General features: G+C 44.4%; 1 protein-coding gene across 7 annotated transcripts in view; it reads left to right on the forward strand.

Moving 5' to 3' along the window:
- The window catches only part of STOX2 (storkhead box 2), a 209,027-nt gene extending 187,403 nt beyond the window's left edge, over positions 1 to 21,624 (forward strand). For 4 of the 7 annotated variants that reach the window (XM_026508571.4, XM_044387593.3, XM_048226227.2 and 1 more), the window contains 3 exons: positions 1,381 to 1,533; positions 10,201 to 12,466; positions 17,754 to 21,624. In XM_026508571.4, coding sequence (XP_026364356.1) covers positions 1,381 to 1,533; positions 10,201 to 12,466; positions 17,754 to 17,949 — 2,615 coding nt within the window. In that variant the 3' untranslated portion in view covers positions 17,950 to 21,624. Of the gene's footprint in view, positions 1 to 1,380; positions 1,534 to 10,200; positions 12,471 to 12,662; positions 13,489 to 17,753 lie in introns of those variants that run through there. The other 3 variants (XM_026508573.4, XM_048226228.2, XM_044387592.2) reach the window with 3 other exon arrangements.
- Positions 21,625 to 22,024: the final 400 nt, after the last annotated feature.

A 22,024-nucleotide genomic window follows, 5' to 3' on the forward strand; every position in this document is an offset into this window, starting at 1 on the left:
GAGGCTGGGCCACCCCAGAGCTCCCTGACACCACCCCAGGAGGGCGCTGCTCGGGCCACAGGCGGACCCGAGTCTGGGATCTGGCCAGTTTACTATGACAGGGAAGTCATGCTTGGGAAACAAAAAAGGAGAGACTACATAGATACGTGTGGGAAGTAAGCTCCAAAGCTCACAGATATTTGCTCTGCTGGAAACTTGACCCTCTTTCTATAGGGCCTTTTCTCAAATGAAACCCTACGGAGCCCCCGTGTATGAAACAGGTGGCATCCAGGTGTCAGGGTCAGACTTCCTGCTCTTCCAGCCTCTCCCTCTGCTGCCCCCCGACCCCCACCCCAGAAGTCCTTCCAGGGAATTCTAAGAATCCTTGGAACATAACCTGCAAAGCACCACACCGTGACATGAAGGTCACAGGAAGGACACACACCCTGCATGCTGACACTCTAGAAGAGCCCAGCCCCTTGTGGATGGCGAGCTGCTCTCTGCTGCTCCCTCCAGTCCCTCCTGTTGCTGAAATTCCCATCTGACTTTGTCATTCCTGAAATGCCTTTGGTGGCTCACCGTCCCTCATAGGATGAAGGCCCTGGGCACTCAGCTGAATCCTCACGGATGTCTCTGCATACCTGTGCCCCTTCTCTGCTACTCCCCAGAAGACGTCTGCTTACAGGTGCCCCCCCACCCCCCAGCCACCAGGCACACTCCTGCTTCAGCCCTGGACTCAGGCTGCACATGGGGTGGGGGAGCCTCCCACTTCCTGCTTCTAAGCACCGCCCTCACCCCCGTGCTGCTGCACCCCCACCCTGCCCTCTCTGCCCTAGCTGTCTGTAGTTCCGCCTTTCCTGGTGAACCGTGAGCTCTGGTCTACTTATCTGCCCCCTCCACTTCAGCAGAAGCTCCTTGAGAGCAGAGATGTTTGCCTCTCCCGAGGAAATCCCAAGCCCCCAGCAGACGCCTGACACAGAAAGCACTCAACATCGGAATGAATGAATCTTCACGTTTCCCCAGGTGCATTTGTGGAGATGGGAAGGGCAGTTATGACATAAACCAGCTCCAAGTCAGTAAAATCAGAGATCATTTTTCGGTGCCGTGTTGTACGCCTTTCAGTACTGAGTCTGTTTCGGTGAGGTCTCAGGTTTGCAAGGCAGGGTCTGTTGGTCAAGGCAGTTGGAGCGTCCACTCTTCTGGGGATGTCTTTCCTCCTGCATGGCGTTGACCGTGGCCGTGGCTGTAGCACACTTCTGCCTTCAGAGTTGATCCCATTCCTAATACAGGGAACAGGGAAGAGTCATGGAAGGGGCGTGTGTGTGTGTGTGTGTGTGTGTGTGTGTGACGAAAGGCCGGGTCTTTGAATGAACCGCTTACTTGAAAATTGTCTTTCTGCAGGTGATGTGTCACCAATCAGCATGTCTCCCATCAGTCAATCTCAGTTTATCCCACTGGGGGAAATCCTTTGCTTGGCCATCTCAGCAATGAACTCCGCCAGAAAACCCGTCACCCAAGAGGCACTGATGGAGCACCTGACCACGTGTTTCCCAGGTAACGGGAAAAGAACGTAGCACTTTCCAGATAGGTGTGTGTTCCATTGCTCGAGGATGTTCCAAGGACCATTCCTCTCATTTAAATGTAATAGAAAAAAAATTCTTTGCCAAAACGGACCAGAAACTTTTCTTAGTTCTATAGTTAAAAGCCAAGGCACCTCTGTTCCTTCAAAAATAATTTGCTGTCTTTGGGTAATGCTGCAGGACTTTTTTTAATTGGCACCAAGAGGAAGACATTAAATCAGAGTCCATGAAGAATTCTGGCAAAAACTAGCACGGTTCTGGTCAAGCTCACCGGAACCGTCTTGAAGTACGTGAACATCATGATTCATGGGGGCAGGTCAGAGAATTTTAGTCTCCAGGGATTACATTAAAGAGACAGTAATGTCAAAAATAAACAGATCTTGCATGCTTGTCATGGCTTGATGAGTTTTAATATATGATATTTGATAAATCAGTTAAGATCCCATTTGGAAAGACAAAAATAAAATGTTTCCTTTTCTCTTAAATGTTATTGAAAGAAGATAGTAGGCCAGCTGTTGCGTGAATGGCATTGGGTGCCTCCAGCCCCAGAAGACGGTAGGAACGGTGATGAGCTAAAGACTGCATGCCCTATCTCGGGAGAGGCAGCCCACTGCTCAGCTCCAGTGTAGTGACCCCCCCCCCCCAATGTAGAACCCTGCCCGAGTTGCAAACCTCCTACTTTTTCACGAGAATCTGGACATTCCATTTTATATGAAATCTGCAGACTTCACTATTGGCAGTTTGTGTGTGTGTGTGTGTGTGTGTACATTTTAACACATGTGTGCCAGTGACGTGCAAGTCAAACAAAACACATTACTGGGCCACCAGTTGGCCAGCTTGGCTTGGACTCCACCTGTGCTTACATTAAAAATGAACCCTTGACACAGGTTTCATTCAACCTAGAAGAGACCTTGGTAATAGAAACTATAGGCTGTAGCCACTAGCTTTTGCTACCAAAATGCCGGGTAACAATGGCAGAATGTCATGGCATACAACAGGGAGCGTTTATTTAGCTCACGTATCTGTGGGTTCTCTAGGAGTCAGCTGATCCAGACCGGACCTGCCCAGGTGGCTCTGCTCCACCTGTCCCCAGTCCTTTTTGGAAAAGAGACAAGCAGAGGTCTGTTCTGCTCTCTGGGATGACGGAGACACAAGAGAACTGGCCCCGTTGTCCAAGGGCTCTTCAGCCCTTTGGTCACACCATACCCACTAATGTTTCATTGGCCAAAGCAAACCTGGCTGAACTCAAGGTCAAGGTGTAGGAAAATGCACCCCACCCATGGCGGGAGGGCAGAAGGACCACTTCTAAACTAAACATTCATCTACCATATTGAGTCTCCCCACTTTTCCTTTTGCCCCAAAGGAACTTTGTATTTCTCTCCTGATGATTTTTCCTCCTTCAATTTTCTGATTAACATGTTTTGAAATTATGTATACTGTTTAAAAACTCTAACACGGACCCAGCTTTGCAACCTATAAATTGCCTTAAATTTTCTAACATTATCTCTGAATATTCTTCACTGATGGTCTTTCTTTGTTAACTTCCAGGAAGCCTTTTTCCTTTCAGTAGCTAAGATAAGCAGAGTTGCAGGTGACAGTGATCTAAGGAGACAGACACCGTTCACAGACGTAGTGCCCGCGTGAAGAAAGACCCTTCTCGCAACCTTATACCTGGTTAGCCACTTCTGACATCAAATACCCCAGCAGCTTTTAAAATCCCTCTATTTTTATGTAGCTTCCTGAGAGATCACATAGTTTTTCCAGAATTCGTTACATCTCTCCCATTACTGGGCTATAAAATAGAGAGTGGAAAGAACACAGGGCCAGTATGTAATAATAAATCGTGAAAAATAGCAAAATAAAATAGTAAATTGTCAAGCAGCTGATAACAGTATCACTAGGTTGGAATACTTTGCAGAGAAATCCATAGATCACCTGTACTTAAAACAACAACCGCTCTGCTAGCTTTTATGGTAAGTGAACTTAGATCTCAAGGCCTTATTGTCCGATGGACCGAGAGGAGCTACCTTAACCTTCTTCATCTTTGTGACGCTAATTGGTCAACCCCGGATGGAAGGGGCACTGCATAAACCTGAGTCTAGGGCAGCGGTTGGCAAACTATGGCTGCAGGCTAAGTGTGGCCCACCTCTTGTACTTGTAAATAAAGTTTTATTGGAACACGGCCTTGCCTATCTGTTTATGTATTGTTTTGGCTGCTTCTGCTGCAGTTACAGAGCTGAGTAGCTGCGGCTGGGAGATCGTATGGCTCACAAAGTAAAATAATTACTTTCTGGCTCTTTACAGAAAAAGTTTGCCAGCCACTGGTTGAGGGCACGGTAGTAATGATTTAAAGCTTTTTTTCAGCGATAGTTCCATATTTTAAACTAGTATTTCATTAAATGAGGTTGTTTCCTGCCTGTCTTCCTCCTTTCTTTTCTTGTCTTCCTTTGATTTCCTTCCTTTCTTTTGCTGGCATTTAAGGTACTTCAGAACAAAACAATTTAGAAACTTAATACAATTCGAATTCTATTCCAAAATGTATATTCAACAACAGTGCTGAAACTCTGGTGGGATTTAAATATCATAGTTGTGGGGCTTCTTTTGTTTTCTTATTTACTTTTTTATAGCTTCCTATTTGAAAACAAAGTTGTGAAGTCTAACCGAATGTTATTAAAATATTTGAACTCTCATATTTAATGCCTATGTTATAAATAAAAAGAATAGTCTAGACTTTGGCCTCTATTACTGTTTTGGACATTCATATTCTAAAGAAAGTTGTTTAGTGAAAAGCCTTCTAGTAAAAACGTCTGACATACTGACATGTGAACCCTTTTATCACCTTTCTGTATTGGTTGAATTTTTGAAAACAACTTTTGTCCACCAGTTTCCATTAACAAGAATTTTTTTTAAGGTATAAAAAGAATGACATACTTGCTTCACAGCTAAGTACTCATTATCCATCCATCCAGAATGTTCATTTAAATCAGACCAGTACTTGTTAAATTGTTACAGTCGGATCTTCCTGGGAGGAAAGCTGACCCTCAGAGAAAGAGCTGCTAATGGGGCTGAAGCTGGCTTTCGAATTTGCTAGAGAATGTTAAATTATGTACCCCACGTTTTATCTCCCAGCTCATCCCCTTACATCAGTTCTTGCAGAATTCTCCCTCAGCCAGTGTTCTTGAAAACACAAGAAGAAATCATCCAAAGAGGCCACTGAAAGTTTCCGTCCAAAATGCTTAACCTGCAGAGCGTGTGCGCGGGCTCTCGTTCCAACAGTTGCCAGATCTGCAGAATTAGAGATCTATAAGTCTAAGTAGCACCTTGTTGACATGCAGTGTTTTTAGATATCTGTTTTTGCTTTGGAAAGATGTTTTTGCTTGTGGAAAAGGAGAGAAGTCAGCTTTCAGCCCTATTTGGATATAAAGCTTATCTTTGTTCTTTAAGCCTTCACAATCCAAATTCGTGGTGAATTTTGGGACTAGAATCTGGAAGTGGTGGAATGTGCAAACACTGAAAATACCCATCACAGCCATCTCTTTCCCAGGTGAGCCTTGTAGGTTTCTCGTGCAAGTCTGGATTTCATAGATAACTGAAAATACCAGTCCTTAGATGAGGGCTTCGTAATAAAAAATCATCCCAAGTATCAGTGACTCGCAGTGAAAGCTTTGAAAACCCACAGGTAGACGTGTGGAAAGTGGATTGGACAGGGAATGTTTCTAGCCTGTTTTTTCCAAATTAAATATTATTAGACTGACAAACTTGAAAATCCAAGGTGTGAAAACTTTAGATGTAAATTCTCTTTGGAAACTCGTTCTTATTCCGTCCTTTGGGAATAATCTGAGCACTTAACTCTTAATGGTAAGTAGACATGATGACCCTGTAGTCACGATTCTGTATACTTTCCCAAGTTTTCTCTGATCAGCGCTTGGGAGGCCTACAGTCAGCAGATTCTGTTTATAGTACCGGCTGTTTTTCTGAATTACACCTCAGCTTTCCTTTATTCCAGCAGCGGAGTAAACGGGTCATCACGAATGCTTATGAATGAGCCTTACCGGGTTTTTGGAAGAACTTGTGTCTGTTACAGTCGCGGTTGCAAGCGTGCTACCACGTCTGATACAGTTCGTTTTTGGTCTGGGTTTGACACCCGCATGGCTGTGCCTCACAACCCCAGTGGGCATCATTCGGGAGGCTGCAGGGGGCACAGTGTCTCATCTTGGGAGCGGTAGGCTGTAGGCTGTGTGAGTGGTGCCCCGGACTTGTTCAGCTGAAGGCCCTGGTCATGAGTAGGGCGTAGAAGCTCTTTGCTTCTTTTAGGTGCAAGCATGTTTGTTTTATGACGGCACTTAAGAATTTCATATGTATGGTTTGGGTTGTATCACCGTTTCACATGGAGTTCATTTTGTGCAGAAACTATCATAAAATTTCTAAAAATTGTCATCATACCAGCCTGGAAGCCATTTGCGTAAAAACCAGCGTACGTCTCTCAAGAGTAGAGCCCTAGACTAAAGGGAAACCATGCAGCACAAAAATTACATAATTATACTAAACAATACATGATTCGTAAGCAATGTTGCCTTTCCCACCTTGGTCACAAAGGATGCCTTCTGACGATGGGAACACGGATGGATGGGCAGGTCAGCTCACATTCACGGACGCTCTCCGAGGCCATTACTCATGCTTTCATATCCCCCTATTGTAGTTTGGGAAGGATTGCGGGAGCCTAAACTCAGTTTACCCTTCTGTTCTAGGTTGCTTCACGATGTTCTCTGAAGGTAATCTGGTTTCCATGGGTCCTGTCCCAGAGTTGAGGTGATTAATAGCTACTGTTGATAGAGACCCCACTATATGTCGGGCGCTGCTCTACATACAGGAAACTCATTTAAACTCACAACTACCCTATGAGGGTACCTGCTGTTACAGCCACATTCTGATGACCGTGGACAGACGCTCAGAGGGGTTAGTTAAGTTGCCTAAGGCGATAGCAGCTGTATTAGTTTTCTAGCACAGCCCTAACGAAGTACAGGGGGCTTAAACAACAGAAACTTATTGTCTTACAGTTCAAGAGTCTAGAACTACAAAATCAAGGTATCAGCACAGTTGGTTGGTTCTTTCTGAGGTCTGCAAGGGACGACACTGTTCCAGACCGCGCTCCTTGGCTGCTGGATGGACATTGCCTACCAGTTTCTTCATACTGTTCTCTCTGTGCACGTCCTTCAGCCCAATTTCCCCTTTGAAGAAGGACATTGGTCATGTTGGAGTAGAGCCCACCCTGATGACCTCATATAACTCGTTTATCTCTATGAAGACCCTGTCTCCAAACAAGGTCATATTCTGAGGTTTGGGGCATTAGGTTTAAACAGAGGAGTGGCGTGGGCGGGGGAGGTTGCCTAATTCAACCACTACCACCAGCGAATAGTGACTGAGTCCAGCAGTGTGGCTCTGGGCTCCAGGCTGCCGGTCTCTACATTCCTTGCTTTATGTTAAGTTGAGTCACATGAAATTGCCATTTTGTGGGTCAGACACGGTTGAATATTTGCAGTATGATTCAACCTGACCAATTTCCAAATTCTGTCGTGCAGGTCAAACTAGTCAGTCCTATGACGCTCCGTGTGCCCGGCACTGAGGGATGGAGAATGCCCAAGAAATAAAGCAAATGCTGTGTAACCTGGAGAGTTTATACTCTCTTAAGAACTTAGACTCTTAATTCTGTCTCTTAAGAAAGGGCACAAACTTGCACACAAATCCCTTTGAAAACAGCATCGGTCACTGTGCTGGGAAGTATCTGTCATTTTCTTCTGGAATTTCTATTCTAGTGGATATGGCAGTTTCGGACTCAGTGACCAGACGGACGCAGAGCATCTGAGTTTTCACAGGTGTATTCGTTAGGGCTCTCTGGTTACGAGGTAGGAAAACTACCTCCATCCTGCTGACTTAGTCCAAGAAGGAGAACATTCTCACTTGAACTTTACCGACACTGTAGTCGTTTTCAAAACTGAAGGTGATGATTTCAAAATTGGGGGGTGCATCATGAGCCATGGTCAAGTCTGCTTGCCCTGTTATGTAACTTACAATTTAGGTTTATTAAGGAAGCTTAGTCTTAGGAAATGAGTGTATAGAGTAGCTTCCAGCGTATACGGGAGCCTCTGTATGTGTTCTGTTTGTTTTCGAATGCCAAGACAGCTATTTCTTTCTTTTTTTTTTTTTTTAATAATGATTTTTTATTATATTATGTTAGTCACCATACAGTACATCCCCGGTTTTCGATGTAAGGCTCGATGATTCATTAGTTGCGTACAACACCCAGTGCACCATGCAATATGTGCCCTCCTTACTACCCATCACCGGTCTATCCCATTCCCCCACCCCCCTCCCCTCTGTAGCCCTCAGTTTGTTTCTCATAGTCCATAGTCTCTCATGTTTCATTCCCCCTTCTGATTACCCCCCCCTTTCCTTATCCCTTTCTTCCCCTACTGATCATTCTAGTTCTTATGTTCCATAGATGAGAGAAATCATATGATAGTTGTCTTTCTCTGCTTGACTTATTTCACTAAGCATTATCTCCTCCAGTGCCGTCCATGTTGTAGCAAATGTTGAGAACTCATTCTTTCTGATTGCTGAGTAATATTCCATTGTATATATGGACCACAACTTCTTAATCCAGTCATCTGTTGCAGGGCATCTCGGCTCCTTCCACGATTTAGCTATTGTGGACATTGCTGCTATGAACATTGGGGTGCATATGGCCCTTCTCTTCACTACGTCTGTATCTTTGGGGTAAACACCCAGTAGTGCAATGGCTGGATCATAGGGTAGCTCAATTTTTAACTTTTTAAGGGACCTCCACACGGTTTTCCAGAGTGGCTGTACCAACTTGCATTCCCACCAACAATGTAGGAGGGATCCCCTTTCTCCACATCCTCTCCAACAATTGTTGTTTCTTGCCTTGTCTATTTTTGCCATTCTAACTGGCGTAAGGTGGTATCTCAGTGTGGTTTTGATTTGAATTTCCTTGATGGCTAATGATTTTGAACATTTTTTCATGTGTCTGTTAGCCATTTGTATGTCTTCATTGGAAAAGTGTCGGTTCATATCTTCTACCCATTTTTTGATTTGTTTATTTGTTTCTCGTGTATTGAGTTTGAGAAGTTCTTTGTAGATCTTGGATACCAGTCCTTTATCTGTAGTGTCATTTGCAAATATCTTCTCCCATTCCGTGGGCTGCCTCTTAGTTTTTCTGACTGTTTCCTTGGCTGTGCAGAAACTTTTAATCTTGATGAAGTCCCATAAATTCATTTTGTCTTTTGTTTCTCTTGCCTTTGGGGATGTATCATGAAAAAGGTTGCTTTGGCCGATGTCGTAGAGGTTGCTGCCTATGTTCTCCTCTAGAATTTTGATGGATTCCTGTCTCACATCGAGGTCTTTCATCCATTTGGAGTTTATTTTTGTGTATGGTGTGAGATAGTGGTCAAGTTTCATTCTTTTGCATGTAGCTGTCCAATTTTCCCAGCACCATTTATTGAAGAGACTGTCTTTTTCCCACCGGATATTTTTTCCTGCTTTATCAAATATTAGTTGCCCAAAGAGCTGAGGGTCCATTTCTGGGCTCTCTATTCTGTTCCATTGGTCTGTGTGTCTGTTTTTGTGCCAGTACCATGCTGTCTTTGTGATCACAGCTTTGTAGTACAGCTCGAAATCCGGCATTGTGATGCCCCCAGCTTTGTTTTTCCTTTTCAACAGTTCCTTGGAGATTCGGGGTCTTTTCTGGTTCCATACAAATTTAAGGACTATTTGTTCCAGTTCTTTGAAAAACGTTCTCGGTATTTTGATCGGGATAGCATTGAAAGTGTAGATTGCTCTGGGTAGCATGGACATTTTAACTATGTTAATTCTTCCGATCCATGAGCATGGAATATCTTTCCATCTTTTTATGTCTTCCTTAATGCAAGACAGCTATTTCAACCCAGTTTCCCTTGTTTTTTTTTATATTGAGAAAAGCTTTTTTCTAAATGTATATTACATCATGTAAAACATTTTTCATTTTCCCCTCCGTTAAAAATACTCTGCCTTTGATGGCTCAGTTCAGTAAAGGCCTCGTGACAATAGTTCCCATCTCACTGCACCTGGCTTCCACCTCTGTTCCTGAACCCCTCTGAGTCCTGCTGACTTGCCACGTGATAATACTCTGAAGCTTGGCAAAATCAATAGGATTTTGTCTTAGTTTGGGCTGCTGTAACAAAATCCCATAGACGGGGTGATTGAAGCAACAGACATTTATTTCTCATAGTCCTGAAAGGCTGGCAGCTCTGAGATGCAGGCACCCGCAGATTTGGTGTCTGGGGGGGGCCCTCTTGCTGGCTTGAGGATGGCTGTACCCTCACATGGCAGAGCGAGGGAGCTCTGGTCTCTTCCTCTTCTCACGAGGGCACATCATGAGGCCCCCCCCCCCCCCCAAGAACTCATCTAAACCTAGTCACTTTCCGAAGTGTACCTTCTGGTACCGTCACATCTGGGATTAGGATTTGCACATAGGAATATTGGGGGTGGGGGTACAAACATTCAGTCCAGAGCAGATTCTGAAAAGTCAGGACCCAGCAACAGGTTCCCTCTACATTCTCATGAGTGCGTGTTCCTTTGGTTTTAGGTGTTCCCACCCCGAGCCAAGAAATTCTGCGGCACACATTGAACACGCTGGTGCGGGAGAGGAAGATCTATCCGACTCCGGATGGCTATTTCATCGTGACCCCACAGACTTATTTCATTACCCCTTCTCTCATAAGAACTAACAGTAAATGGTACCATTTGGATGAGAGGATACCTGACAGGTCTCAGTGTACCTCTCCACAACCCGGAACCATAACGCCCTCTGCCTCAGGCTGCGTCAGGGAAAGAACATTGCCCAGAAACCACTGCGACTCTTGCCACTGCTGCAGAGAGGACATGCACAGCATGCACGCTTCCACTCTGCAGAGGAAACCTGCCAAGGACTGCAAGGACCCCTATTGCCCTCCTTCACTCTGCCAGGTGCCACCCACGGAAAAGAGTAAAAGTACTGTAAACTTTTCTTATAAGACAGAAACTCTCTCAAAACCTAAAGATAGTGAAAAGCAGTCCAAAAAATTTGGGCTAAAGTTATTCCGGCTAAGTTTTAAAAAAGATAAGACCAAACAGCTAGCCAATTTCTCTGCCCAGTTTCCTCCTGAGGAGTGGCCCCTGCGAGATGAAGACACGCCAACTACTATCCCTAGGGAAGTGGAAATGGAAATCATTAGGCGTATTAACCCGGACTTGACCGTGGAAAATGTCATGAGGCACACTGCACTAATGAAGAAACTTGAAGAAGAAAAAGCGCATAGGAGTAAAGCTGGGTCCTCTGCCCATCACAGTGGAAGAAGTAAAAAGAGTAGGACTCATCGAAAGTCCCACGGAAAATCTCGGTCACACAGCAAGACACGAGTGTCTAAAGGAGACCCTTCGGATGGTTCTCATCTGGATATCCCAGGTGACAGAGAGTATGACTTTTGTGATCCTCTTACCAGGGCACCCAGGGAGGGCTGCTTCATCATTGAACACAAAGGAGATAACTTCATCATGCATAGCAACACAAACGTGATTGAGTCTCATTTCCCCATGACACCAGAATGGGATGTGTCTGGGGAATTGGCCAAAAGGAGAACTGAGATGCCTTTTCCTGAACCTTCCAGGGGAAGCTCCCACTCAAAAGTGCACCGAAGCCACAGCCATACCCAGGACCGAAGGTCCAGGAATGAGAGATCCAGCAAAGCCAAGGAGAGATCCAGATCGATGGATAACTCAAAGGGCCCTCTGGGGGCTTCTTCTCTAGGGACACCAGAAGACCTGGCCGAAGGCTGTAGCCAAGATGACCAAACCCCCAGCCAATCCTACATCGACGACAGTACTTTAAGGCCTGCACAAACAATTGGTCATCAAAGGGCTCATGTTTCGTCCACGAGCTACAAAGAGGTGTGTATTCCAGAAATAGTCGGTAGCAGCAAGGAACCTTCTAGTGCGTGTAGCCTTTTGGAGCCAGGCAAACCACCCGAGAGCTTGCCATCCTATGGGGAACTCAACTCTTGTCCAACAAAAACAGCTACAGATGAGTATTTCCAGTGCAACACCTCCAGCGAGACGGTGCTCACGGCACCATCGCCTCTGGGAAAGAACAAAGAGGATCGTGACACTCTGACTCTGGCAGAAGGGGTGAAAAAGCCGCCTCTGTCCGATAGGCAGGCCCCACATTCTTCCAGAGAGCCGGTGGGGCACAAGGAGGAGTCACCAAAAGGGCCAGGTGGGGGCCCAGCTGCTTCGGGCGCAGTGGCAGAAGGCATTGCCAATGGACGCCTCGTCCAGCACCACGGCGCTGAGCCCAGCAGCCTGGACAAGAGGAAAGAGATATTCAGCAAAGACACACTGTTCAAACCTCTTCACAGCACCTTGTCTGTAAATAGCTATCACAAACCGAGCCTGTCCCTCCTCAAATCTCTCCCGAAGACACCTGCCGACACACTGCCAGGCCGCTGTGAGAAGCTGGAGCCGTCCCTGGGGACCTCGGTGGCACCAGCCATGCCTGGTTCCCAGCGTCAGCAGGAGTCGGGGGGGAACCAGGAAGCCTCCTTTGACTATTACAATGTGTCCGATGACGACGACTCCGAGGAAGGGGCAAACAAGAACACCGAGGAGGAAAAGAACAGAGATGACGTAGGCACCATGCAGTGGCTCCTTGAGAGGGAGAAGGAAAGAGACTTACAGAGGAAGTTTGAGAAGAACCTCACCCTCCTTGCCCCCAAAGAAACCGACAGTAGCAGCAACCAGCGAGCCACCCATTCGGCTCGTCTCGACAGCATGGACAGCAGCAGCATCACTGTGGACAGCGGATTCAACTCCCCACGGTAGGAGAGGCATCTCTGTGCACGCGCACGCACACACACACACACACACGCACGCACACGCACACACCCATCAGGGCCTGGGGCTTTATACAAATAACTTGAAAAGTTTCTGACTTCACAGTTTTAATTCCGTGAATGCGGGTTAAGGGTTGTGTGAGTTGTGCTGTTAACGACCTGTTTCTGACTTCTTTTTCAGGAATTGAAACAAATGTTTCTGCAGCTGTAGAGATCACCAATCTGGACTGGTGGGTTGGCTTCCTCCCTCAAACTTGCATCAGGCCAATCTAACTAGGACCAGCATTTTCCAGGACTTTTCTTCTTTGTTTACATTGCCACCATGCTGATAAAAGAAGGGGTTTTTTAGGTCCTTAAAAATAGTAACTTTTTGAGTAGAATGAGTGGTCAGGAGTCAATTGGGGGTTGAGTAGGGCTTGGGTATAAATTGATTCACCCAAGGACGGGGTCCTTCTAGTGGGAATAGCAGATGTCAACACCTCTCCGGGGGATCTAGGTGCTCATTGCCATTGCAGTCCCGACTCAGTGCACTCCCTCCCCCACTTTGCTTATACACTTCACGTCCACAGAGAAATGGAACCTTGTGTCTCTCACAGAACAGTGAGGGGCTGTGTTCCCTTAGATCAAAGCGTTTGCCCACACTCTTCTCTCTCTCCCGCAGAACTGATACAACCCATAAGGCACTCTGATCAAATAGCTGGTAATTCAGCAGAGAGTGTGCAATGCCTGAGGGTCATGTCCAGCACACTGAAGTGGTTCGGGGGTTAAGAAAGCAAAAGATAGTCTATGCAACTTCCTTTTTTTTCTCTTTAACTCTTCCTTCTCCTCAAAGGGCAACTCGGGACCTAATTCTCCTTCTAAACTCTACTCCAGATTGGTGACTCTGAGATGCAGAAATACTACTGAGAGGTGGACATTTCTCATTAGCCACGATTCCCAAGATTCTACGATGTTGATAATTTTAACAAGTACCCAGATATGATCATATACTTCATATATTTTACTATTAAGAATGAAACTTAGTGCTGTTGTGATCATTTCACTTTATCTCTGGATGATTTGGGGACAGAGCATCCCCAGATCAGAATTGGGAATCATTAATCTGTCCCATATTAGACCTTTGTTACTTCTTAAAGGGCTGGTTTTTGATTATGATGATGATTGTTTTTGCCATGTAACCTTTTTTTCCAAGTTAACACAAGTGTGGAAGGCTAATGTCTAAACAAAGCACAGAGATGGTGCTCTGGTTAAAGTGGGTGTGAGGCCAGGAGCCCCATGTCTCCTCTGCCTGTCCCTCAAGAAGCCCTGACTTACCCCAGGGAGCCGTGGCACTCAGTCCAAAAACTACTGGCCTATTAAGTGACTTTCCTACAAAATAACTTTCACTAAATATTTTTTTTAAAATCCTAACTCAAATCTTGTCTACCAATTCTTTCATATATCCTTTTCTTTCTATTTCCCTCTTCTGCTCTTTTTTTTCTCTTGAATTTCTAACAGTGGATACCAGAGAGGCATAATTGAAGGTCTGTAATTGATGGTAGACGTTCAAAACCATTGCTTATGGAAGGTGTGGTTTATCCGCCTGTACCTTATGTTCAGCTGTTTCTTATTATGCAGACTCTGCGTGCCTCGTGCTCTGCACACCAGTTTCTGACCTTGCCCCGTGCCCTCTGGGTCCTGCACCTCGCCAGAGGGAGGCTGCGGGGCTCCCCACATAATTGCTACGGAGACATTGAGAGTAGTTTAATGGGTTCTAACTCAACAACCTACCACCACATGATACTGAAAGAGGTTTTGTTTGTTTGGGGACAAATAAACACAAATACTCATGAAATAGCTGAATCAGTCTCGCCACAGAATGTATTGTTTTATCTCTAAATTTGGGATGCAGAATGTAGAATTTATGCATGGGATTATTTCTTGGAGTAAGTTTGCTTTCATTTGTTTAATAAGGTGCTTAAGGTTAAGCGCCTCGTCACGGTAAGAGGCAACATGGTTCTGAGGAGACAGCTTTCTCACATTCAGCTACGTGTCTGTCCACTACCGTTGGGTAGAATTTTCTCTATAGGAATATGCAGATCGCCCATAAATTTCATGCAGTTAGATAATCTGCAGAACAATTCCTAATTTTGCCCCTTTCATATTTAATATCCTTTGGTTAGAAATTAGGTCACAACTGTTTTTAAGCTGTATTTTCAGTACACCTCAGTTAATCAACTACGTTGTTTTCTGATGCGTGAGAATGGTCTATGAAGGAGAATATTTGAGTTACGGGGAGTTTTATTCTCCAGCATGAGGAGTATTTCAGCCAAATCGCATTATCAGGCCGATACTTCTCCACTGCCGTGAGATACAAACCTTAAGTGGGCCGTTTATTCGAGTGTTTCAGTACATATTCCACTGCGACTAAGATCCAGTAACAACAACGACGACCCAGAAAGGTGATCTCCACACTCCCCGCCTTCTGCGCAGGCTCAGAAGCCACGTTCAGTCACATTCCCAAAGTTCCTCAGTCCCTTTCGCTGGGACCTAAAGGGTTTTGAGAAGGAAAAAGGTAGAAGCTTCACCCATGCTCCGAGATCTCATATTGAACACGAGAAATCTTGACCTGAAAAGCCTGCGATTCCCAATCTGAGGCCAAACGCTGGTTGACAAACACGGTGTGAAAATCCGAGGTAGCAAAGCTGCCAGGGACGGGCCTGCCTCGTGTAGGGTGAGCGCGCGGCGTGGGAGCGCGGGGCCGAGGGAAGCACGCGCATCCGGAACGATGAGCGGCACCCCTGCTCCGTTCACTTTTTCTGCTTATAAAATCCTGACCTCTTATTGCTAAGCTTGCGCTCCACTGGGTGTCTTTTCCAAGAAAGCTAAGAACTTCTAAATCAGGGGAGTATTTGTTCCGCTGATGCTCTATCTGCATTAGCTTTTCGTCATCACACCCAGAACCCTGCACTCGTTACACGGTAACGAAATATATCCTTCGGAGAAGCTGGAGCACGGTATGTATTTATCACTGTGAATGAGTCTGGCCAGAGGTGGTCAGATGCATCTTAGAGCACGGACAGCTCCCCACTTAGACGATGTTTTGCGGTGATGTGTGTGCACAGTGCCTGGCACAGTGCCTGGCATACAGCGGGTACTTGATGAGTGTGAAGCCTGGGCCTCAAAAGCTGGTTTCAAAGGTTTAAGCGGGTTTAAGGTCTTTGGACCCTAAAATGCATTTTTCCGTAGAAAAGGTGTCATTAGTGACACGGATTCTGAAACCAACTCATAGCAGCTCCTTCATCCATTAGACGCCCGATGTGCGATGCCCGATGTATAACCAAAACAGTGATAACGTATGTAGCTTTCCAGTGTACAGGTTCATCGACGCGTACTTCTCCACAGTCACTCTGGGAGTAGGTAGATCTCGTAACTCTCCTCAATTTGGAGATGGGGAAATCAAATACTGTAAAAAGTTACTCTCACGATTAAGAGTGAAACCGAAGGAGCGTGTCACACAATCGTTGGGGGTCTACATGTTGATTGCCCTTCTTCCTTCCCCCGCCTGACCCTGGGCCTCAGCTGTGGTGCTGGCAAGCCACGGATGCATTTTCTTAGGGAAGGTGTAAGGCAGGTAAGTAGGTGAGTCTAGCGCTTAACATCGCTTAGTGATAATGTTTTGGGGTATTCTTTAGGTAGGTTCAGATCTACCGTAAGCACAATGAAAGAACTTAACTTATTTCTATAAATGCATTAACGTTCTGGAGGTGCCCTTTGCCGTCGAGAAATACCCAGTTGTCTTTGGTAGTCCGATGAACAAACTTCCTTTTAAATAATTACCTCTTGGCTCCTGGATGAGAAGCAAATTCAAGGCCACAGGGTTAGGATGAGATAATCCACTATCAAGGAAGTTCTGCCAAACAAAGTACAGGCATCCCCCGCTTTCTGAAACTTCGTGTTAACATCCCTTCACTTTTACGAAAGACCCAACATTAGTAACAGCTTTCTTTGTGAAACCAAAAATCTTCTGATTTCTTTCAGTTAGCAGAAAACAGGTACTAATGTAGGTCTTTCATAAAAACAAAGTGGCATTAATGGCGAATGTTTGGAAAGCACGAGAATATTCTTTCCGCTACGAATCTATCTTACGAAAGATTTCACAGGAACACCCTACACTCCGATAGCAGGAGAAACTGTGTAGGGTTTAGACAAATTGCTTCTAATTTAGTATGGGAATGAAAGAGAGGTGGCGAGGATGTCCACTGCAGTGGTCTGGCCTGCTGACTAGTTTCAGCAGGCTTAAATCGGTGATGGGGGGGCCAGCTCTCAAAGAATATTGCCTCAATGCTGAATCTGTCCAGTCGGGTGGGTGGATGTTTTGAGCTTCAGTGTGGTTTCTTCAATCTTTTTGTAAACTAAGTTTCTTACTCCCATTTTGAGGACTTTGAACATAGGACCTGTTCAGTTCCTATCAATCAGGCCAAGAAACCTTCCAATTCCACTATTGCTCTACACATTTAAAATGTTAATGTTCTGAATCTCTTGGAGCCATGAAACAAATTCATGAGTTTCTAACTTAGAAAAATTTAAAGAGAAGTAGAAATACTAAAGCCTTTAAATCACCTTTATTCTGTAGGAATCCTTGAAAAATAAAATATTGCTCCCAAAGTGGGGGGAGAGGACGTAAATTTCACAAATGAATGGGAAAATCTAAGATTCCTTATCAGAAAATATAATGTATTTCCAATGAGAGTGTTAACTTTTGAAACAGAGGTGCGAAGTGTTTTAAGAATTTTATTCCCATCAGCGTGGCAAATTAGCTAACGGCATGCTTGAAGCCCACCAAAGTAAAAATCTGCTAATCAGGAATGATAACAGAATCATTAGGGGCCAAATTGAGTTTATTCATTTATTCAGTGAATTTCCAGCCTGAAATGAAATCGTCGCACATGTGTATTTAAGAGGATTCTTCTCTAAAATGAACGCGATAGTTATCACATCAAATTTGGAAGCGGTTTCCTTGAATGGGAAAGGAAGGGGAAAACATTTAAAGTGCATTTAGCTGGACGAAAACCCGTCATTCAGGGTGCTGCTGATTGTAACATGTGCGAAAGCTTCTGGAGCCCACGCTGGAAGAGCATATGTGAATAATCAGCGTGAGGTTGGTGTATATATGACGTCATGGGCCAACAGAGGAAATCCATTAACTACACCATTTGCTCTTCCTCTGGGGCTCACGAGATAATTATTTATGTTTAAAACAAAACAAAACAAACCCTTTTTACTCTTTTAGCACTCGGGAGAGCCTGGCTTCCAACACGTCAAGCATTGTTGAAAGCAACCGTCGTCAGAACGCTACCTTGAGCCCGGTCCACGGTGGAGCCGGCCCGGCCTTCAGCTTCCGAGCAAGCACGGACCCCGCAACCAGCGAAGCTGAGAAATTACAGAAACCCTCCAACTGCTTGCAAGCTTCTGTTACTAGTGTGTGACGGTCGTTCTGCCTCAGATCTCCTGTCTCATTCGATACAGCCAAGTTTACGACACTGGGACTGATGTTTACATCTTGGGAAAGACAAGCATCTCGACCACAGTTTTTGTGTTTACTTAAACTGTGCTGCTAAGTAGGCTAGGGCAAAAAACAAAAATCTTTATTTCAGAGTATTGCTTTTCACATTTATGGCTCTGTAGCAACCGGATAGCAGTAGGGGTGATATGTATACTTTTGCTTCACTACTTGTAACTGAGCATACGTAGGAAAGTCTAGACACTGTAAGTGTGATATGCATTCCAATGTCATGAAGTTGCCAATTCCATTTTTAAATGCCACAGATGCGTGTTGCTCCCAGTCTGTGGTCAGAGGGTGCCACGGAACTGATCCTTGACACTTCCCCCCCCCCCTCCAAAAAAAAGAAAAAGAAAATGTAAGCCACCACAAAATGTCAAATGCCAGGGTCCGCCTTGAGGGAAATCAATGTCACACCGACCAGAAGGGACCCCAGCCCTTTGTGTGTGAATCGTTTATGCACGAGTCATTTCTCACTGTGAGTTTTCGTGACACGATTTTGCAGGAGCCTGTGGAAGTGTGTCAGAAGGGGTCGTGACCGAACTTCTGGGAGTGTTTGTTTTCAGGATTTTGTTTTTAAGTGTAACAGATGCTTGTCTGATTTTGAACCTTCCATAATCACAAACAGGAATATAGGCCTTTGATTCTGAAGTGGACGAAGGAAGCGGATCCCCAGCCTGGCTGGGGCACAGTGCTAAGGGATGGAAGAGGGAAATGTGGACTCTTTAACGGTGTCAATCAAATATTTAAGGAAGATAATTTCCTCCTTGTGACACTTAGGATGATCCTATCTTACTATAATAGATACGATAATTAGTTTGTTTAAAAGCAAACTGTTCTTTGTGATACAAATGAAGAGTAGGCCTGGGGATGTTATTCTTTCTAATGGAAGGACATTAATCTATTTTATGTAGTTTTAAATAGAATGCCTAAATTAGGCTATGGGAGATCATTTTTAGTGGTTATAGGAAAGAGCAAAGTTAGGGAGAGTTGAACTTCAGGCCTTTTATTCCTGGAAAGATATCTATAGAGAAAACTTTAAAATAATTTTTGATTAGAAATATACATGTGCCCATGTAATTACCAACAGAATGTGCTCATTCTGCAAGTATGGTATAACCCGAGCTTGTACTCCCCTGAAATTTATCAGAGTAACAATTATGCATACATGAACTGTGCCAGAGTAATGTTTACAGACACTTTGTAACCAATTTCAGGAGGCGTTTTTAGGTGGATGTATAGTTACAAGCCCAACTTACTTCAAAATGGTTTATTAACATTTTGCTTTGGTTTACAATGTCATGTTGAATACAAGGAAGACTCAGCAGCAAAGGGATTACCAATAATCGAGCTTCAAGTTTACAGAAAAGAGACATTTCAAAGTTCCCCGTTTTATTCTATGAGAACAATGGGCTAAACGTGTAGATAATGAAAAATTACTTGCAGAAGTGTTACATATGACACAAGTAAATGGTCTGACCAAAAGTTTAGTTTAGTGGCATATGATGTTTGGAGCCATCTAACCATAAAATACATATCCAAAAATAAATCTAAAATCTTTCCACCTCAGACTTCGGTAATTGGCATAAAATGTGTGAAACACTCTGCTTCAGTAGTAGGTTCAATTACTAGGGATCTGTTTACAGAACGCACCCCTCCACAGAGTTGGACCGATTCTTGAAACATATGGATACTCTCTCATGCTTTTTCAGATATTTGGAAGTTGCATTAGGTCAAACTGGACTCATCGAGTTCAGTCTAGATTCCTTGTTTTGTGCTTATAATGAAACGTAAGCACATTTCTTGGTAAACCCCATACCACTAAAATGCTTAAGTCAGTTGGCTTTCAGTCTCAGGCCTTATTTCCTCCAAGGCATGCCCTGATTGCCCAGAAATGCACTCTTTGTCTCATTGCTTAAATATGTCCAGGAGGAATGACAATGTATCTAATAGACTGTACACAGTCTTTTTCCTTGGGGAGTTATATACCATACGGTTGCTAAATTCTTATCTAAATTCCTTTTTTTTCCCAAAAAAACCTGCTCTCAAGTGTTGAATCGTACCATCAATACATAAATAATGTAACCATTGAAACAATACATCGTCTCTCGTTGATCCTCTGAAAGTAGCCATTATAATAATCAAACGCTGTGTGGACAGGAAAGGAAAGCATTACCTTCAAGAGAAGCTTTAAAATAGGAATTTATCAATATTTCACAAGAAATAGGTTTACAGAAGACATTATTCAAATAAAATGTGTATACTATTTGCCTGATGCTATGGGGTACATGATTTTAAAAACAACAACTCCCTTAGACCTGGAGCCATTAGCATAGAAAAGATGGGCTTTAAAGATGCTACGACGTAAGCAGACGTTCCGTGTGGAAGTGTCCCCGTCTGCATCTAATCAGGAGTCCTGGATGGGGGAGGCGTGGCGGCGGGAAGCATTGTTACAGATGTGACCCGAGATGGTCCTCGGTCGGCGGGCGAGCTTCTCGGTGACCGAACCCTCAGCCCACGCCGAGCTTTGCCAACATCCTTTTCCTCCCCTGAACTGATAGCTTTGTGTGACGTGGCTGCTTATCTAGTCTTCACTTAGAGTTTATCAGCTGAAAGGTTTACAGAACTGAGTCTGGTTGAATCTCTGTGTAGCGTTCAACTTGAAAGGGTCAACCCGTCTGTCGGCATTTTGCACACTTATGTATTATTATGATGCAGCATATTACTTTATGGCAATTTTTATTTTTACATAGAACTACCTCCATAAATTTGATGAAGCGGCAGCAGTGTGTTTAAAGTGTATTGTTCAGAAAAGCAAAGTTGAAAACCTCCGTAAACACGAGGCCATGGCGTTCTGTGTGTGTGTCAGTGACCGCCCCTGTGGACTCGTGACTTCTTCATGGCCGTGGGTCTGTTTTACGGCATTATCGCGCTTTCAGATGTAAGCCTGTCTCTCCTCTCTTTCCCACTGAAGCACACTTGATTTTGTTACCAACGAAAGGAAGTTGACATTTCTTGTCTTTCCCCACCCCCCTCCCCCACCCCCATTCCTGCTAAGAGTTCTCCCCGATGAAGAGCCGATCGGCAAACATAATTTAGCAAGCTATTTACTCCTGTAAGAATCTGATTGGGGAATCCTAGGTTTCCAGTAACTGACGACACACAGGCTGGACCGTGCCAGCTTTGAAGTACTTTGGGCCTCTCTGCCTCTACTCACATGCTACCATCCCGAGCCCAGACTTCATTTTAACGAAAAGAGCTGTGTTCTGTTCAATAAGTTGTATTCCGTTTTATATATTTTGCACATCTCAGGGGACCTTAATGAGCATATGAAAAGGGGGGGTGCCATCAAATAGAGAAGACAAATAGAAGAGCTGAATGGGGACCAACCAGGATAAAAATACCAAATTAGTGCTTCTCTGATGTCGTAAAGCCCAAGTTCAGGAGGCATAAATTGAAAGTTAATCTGGACTAACGATGATCTGAACACCAGCTGTTCCCAAGTCTCCCTTTCTCAGAGCCCAGCCAGCGGCTCGAAGATGTAAATTTAAATTCTATCGCAATCGCCATGGGGAGAAAAACCTGTTGGATGAAAAGGAAAGCATTGTGTGCTTTTTTTTTTTTTTTTTTTTTTTTTAGGTTGGCACAGCTTTGTAAAATCCTACCCAGGATAAAAACCACTTATCGCCACCAAGTGTACTTGAAAATAAAGTTTTTAACGTAAATTATAGGCGTGTAGCTCACAATACAATAGTGAACCTATTTTGAAAAGTGTCGCCATTTGTAACATGGGCAGTATTTGGAGCTTGATTAAAAGCCAACAACAAACTATCATGACTTTGCCAGTTCATTCTGGGATCTCAAAGTGCTTCCAAAGCATTCAGATTGACAAATAATTAACAAAGCAGGTCCTATTTGTAATACCCGTACTTGAAATGGACAGACAGAAGGAGGGACCTCAGATTACCCAGAAATTCCATGGCAGCTACCTGTGATCTGTT

Source organism: Ursus arctos, unplaced genomic scaffold, assembly GCF_023065955.2.
Source record: "Ursus arctos isolate Adak ecotype North America unplaced genomic scaffold, UrsArc2.0 scaffold_27, whole genome shotgun sequence".
Classification (NCBI taxonomy): domain Eukaryota; kingdom Metazoa; phylum Chordata; class Mammalia; order Carnivora; family Ursidae; genus Ursus; species Ursus arctos.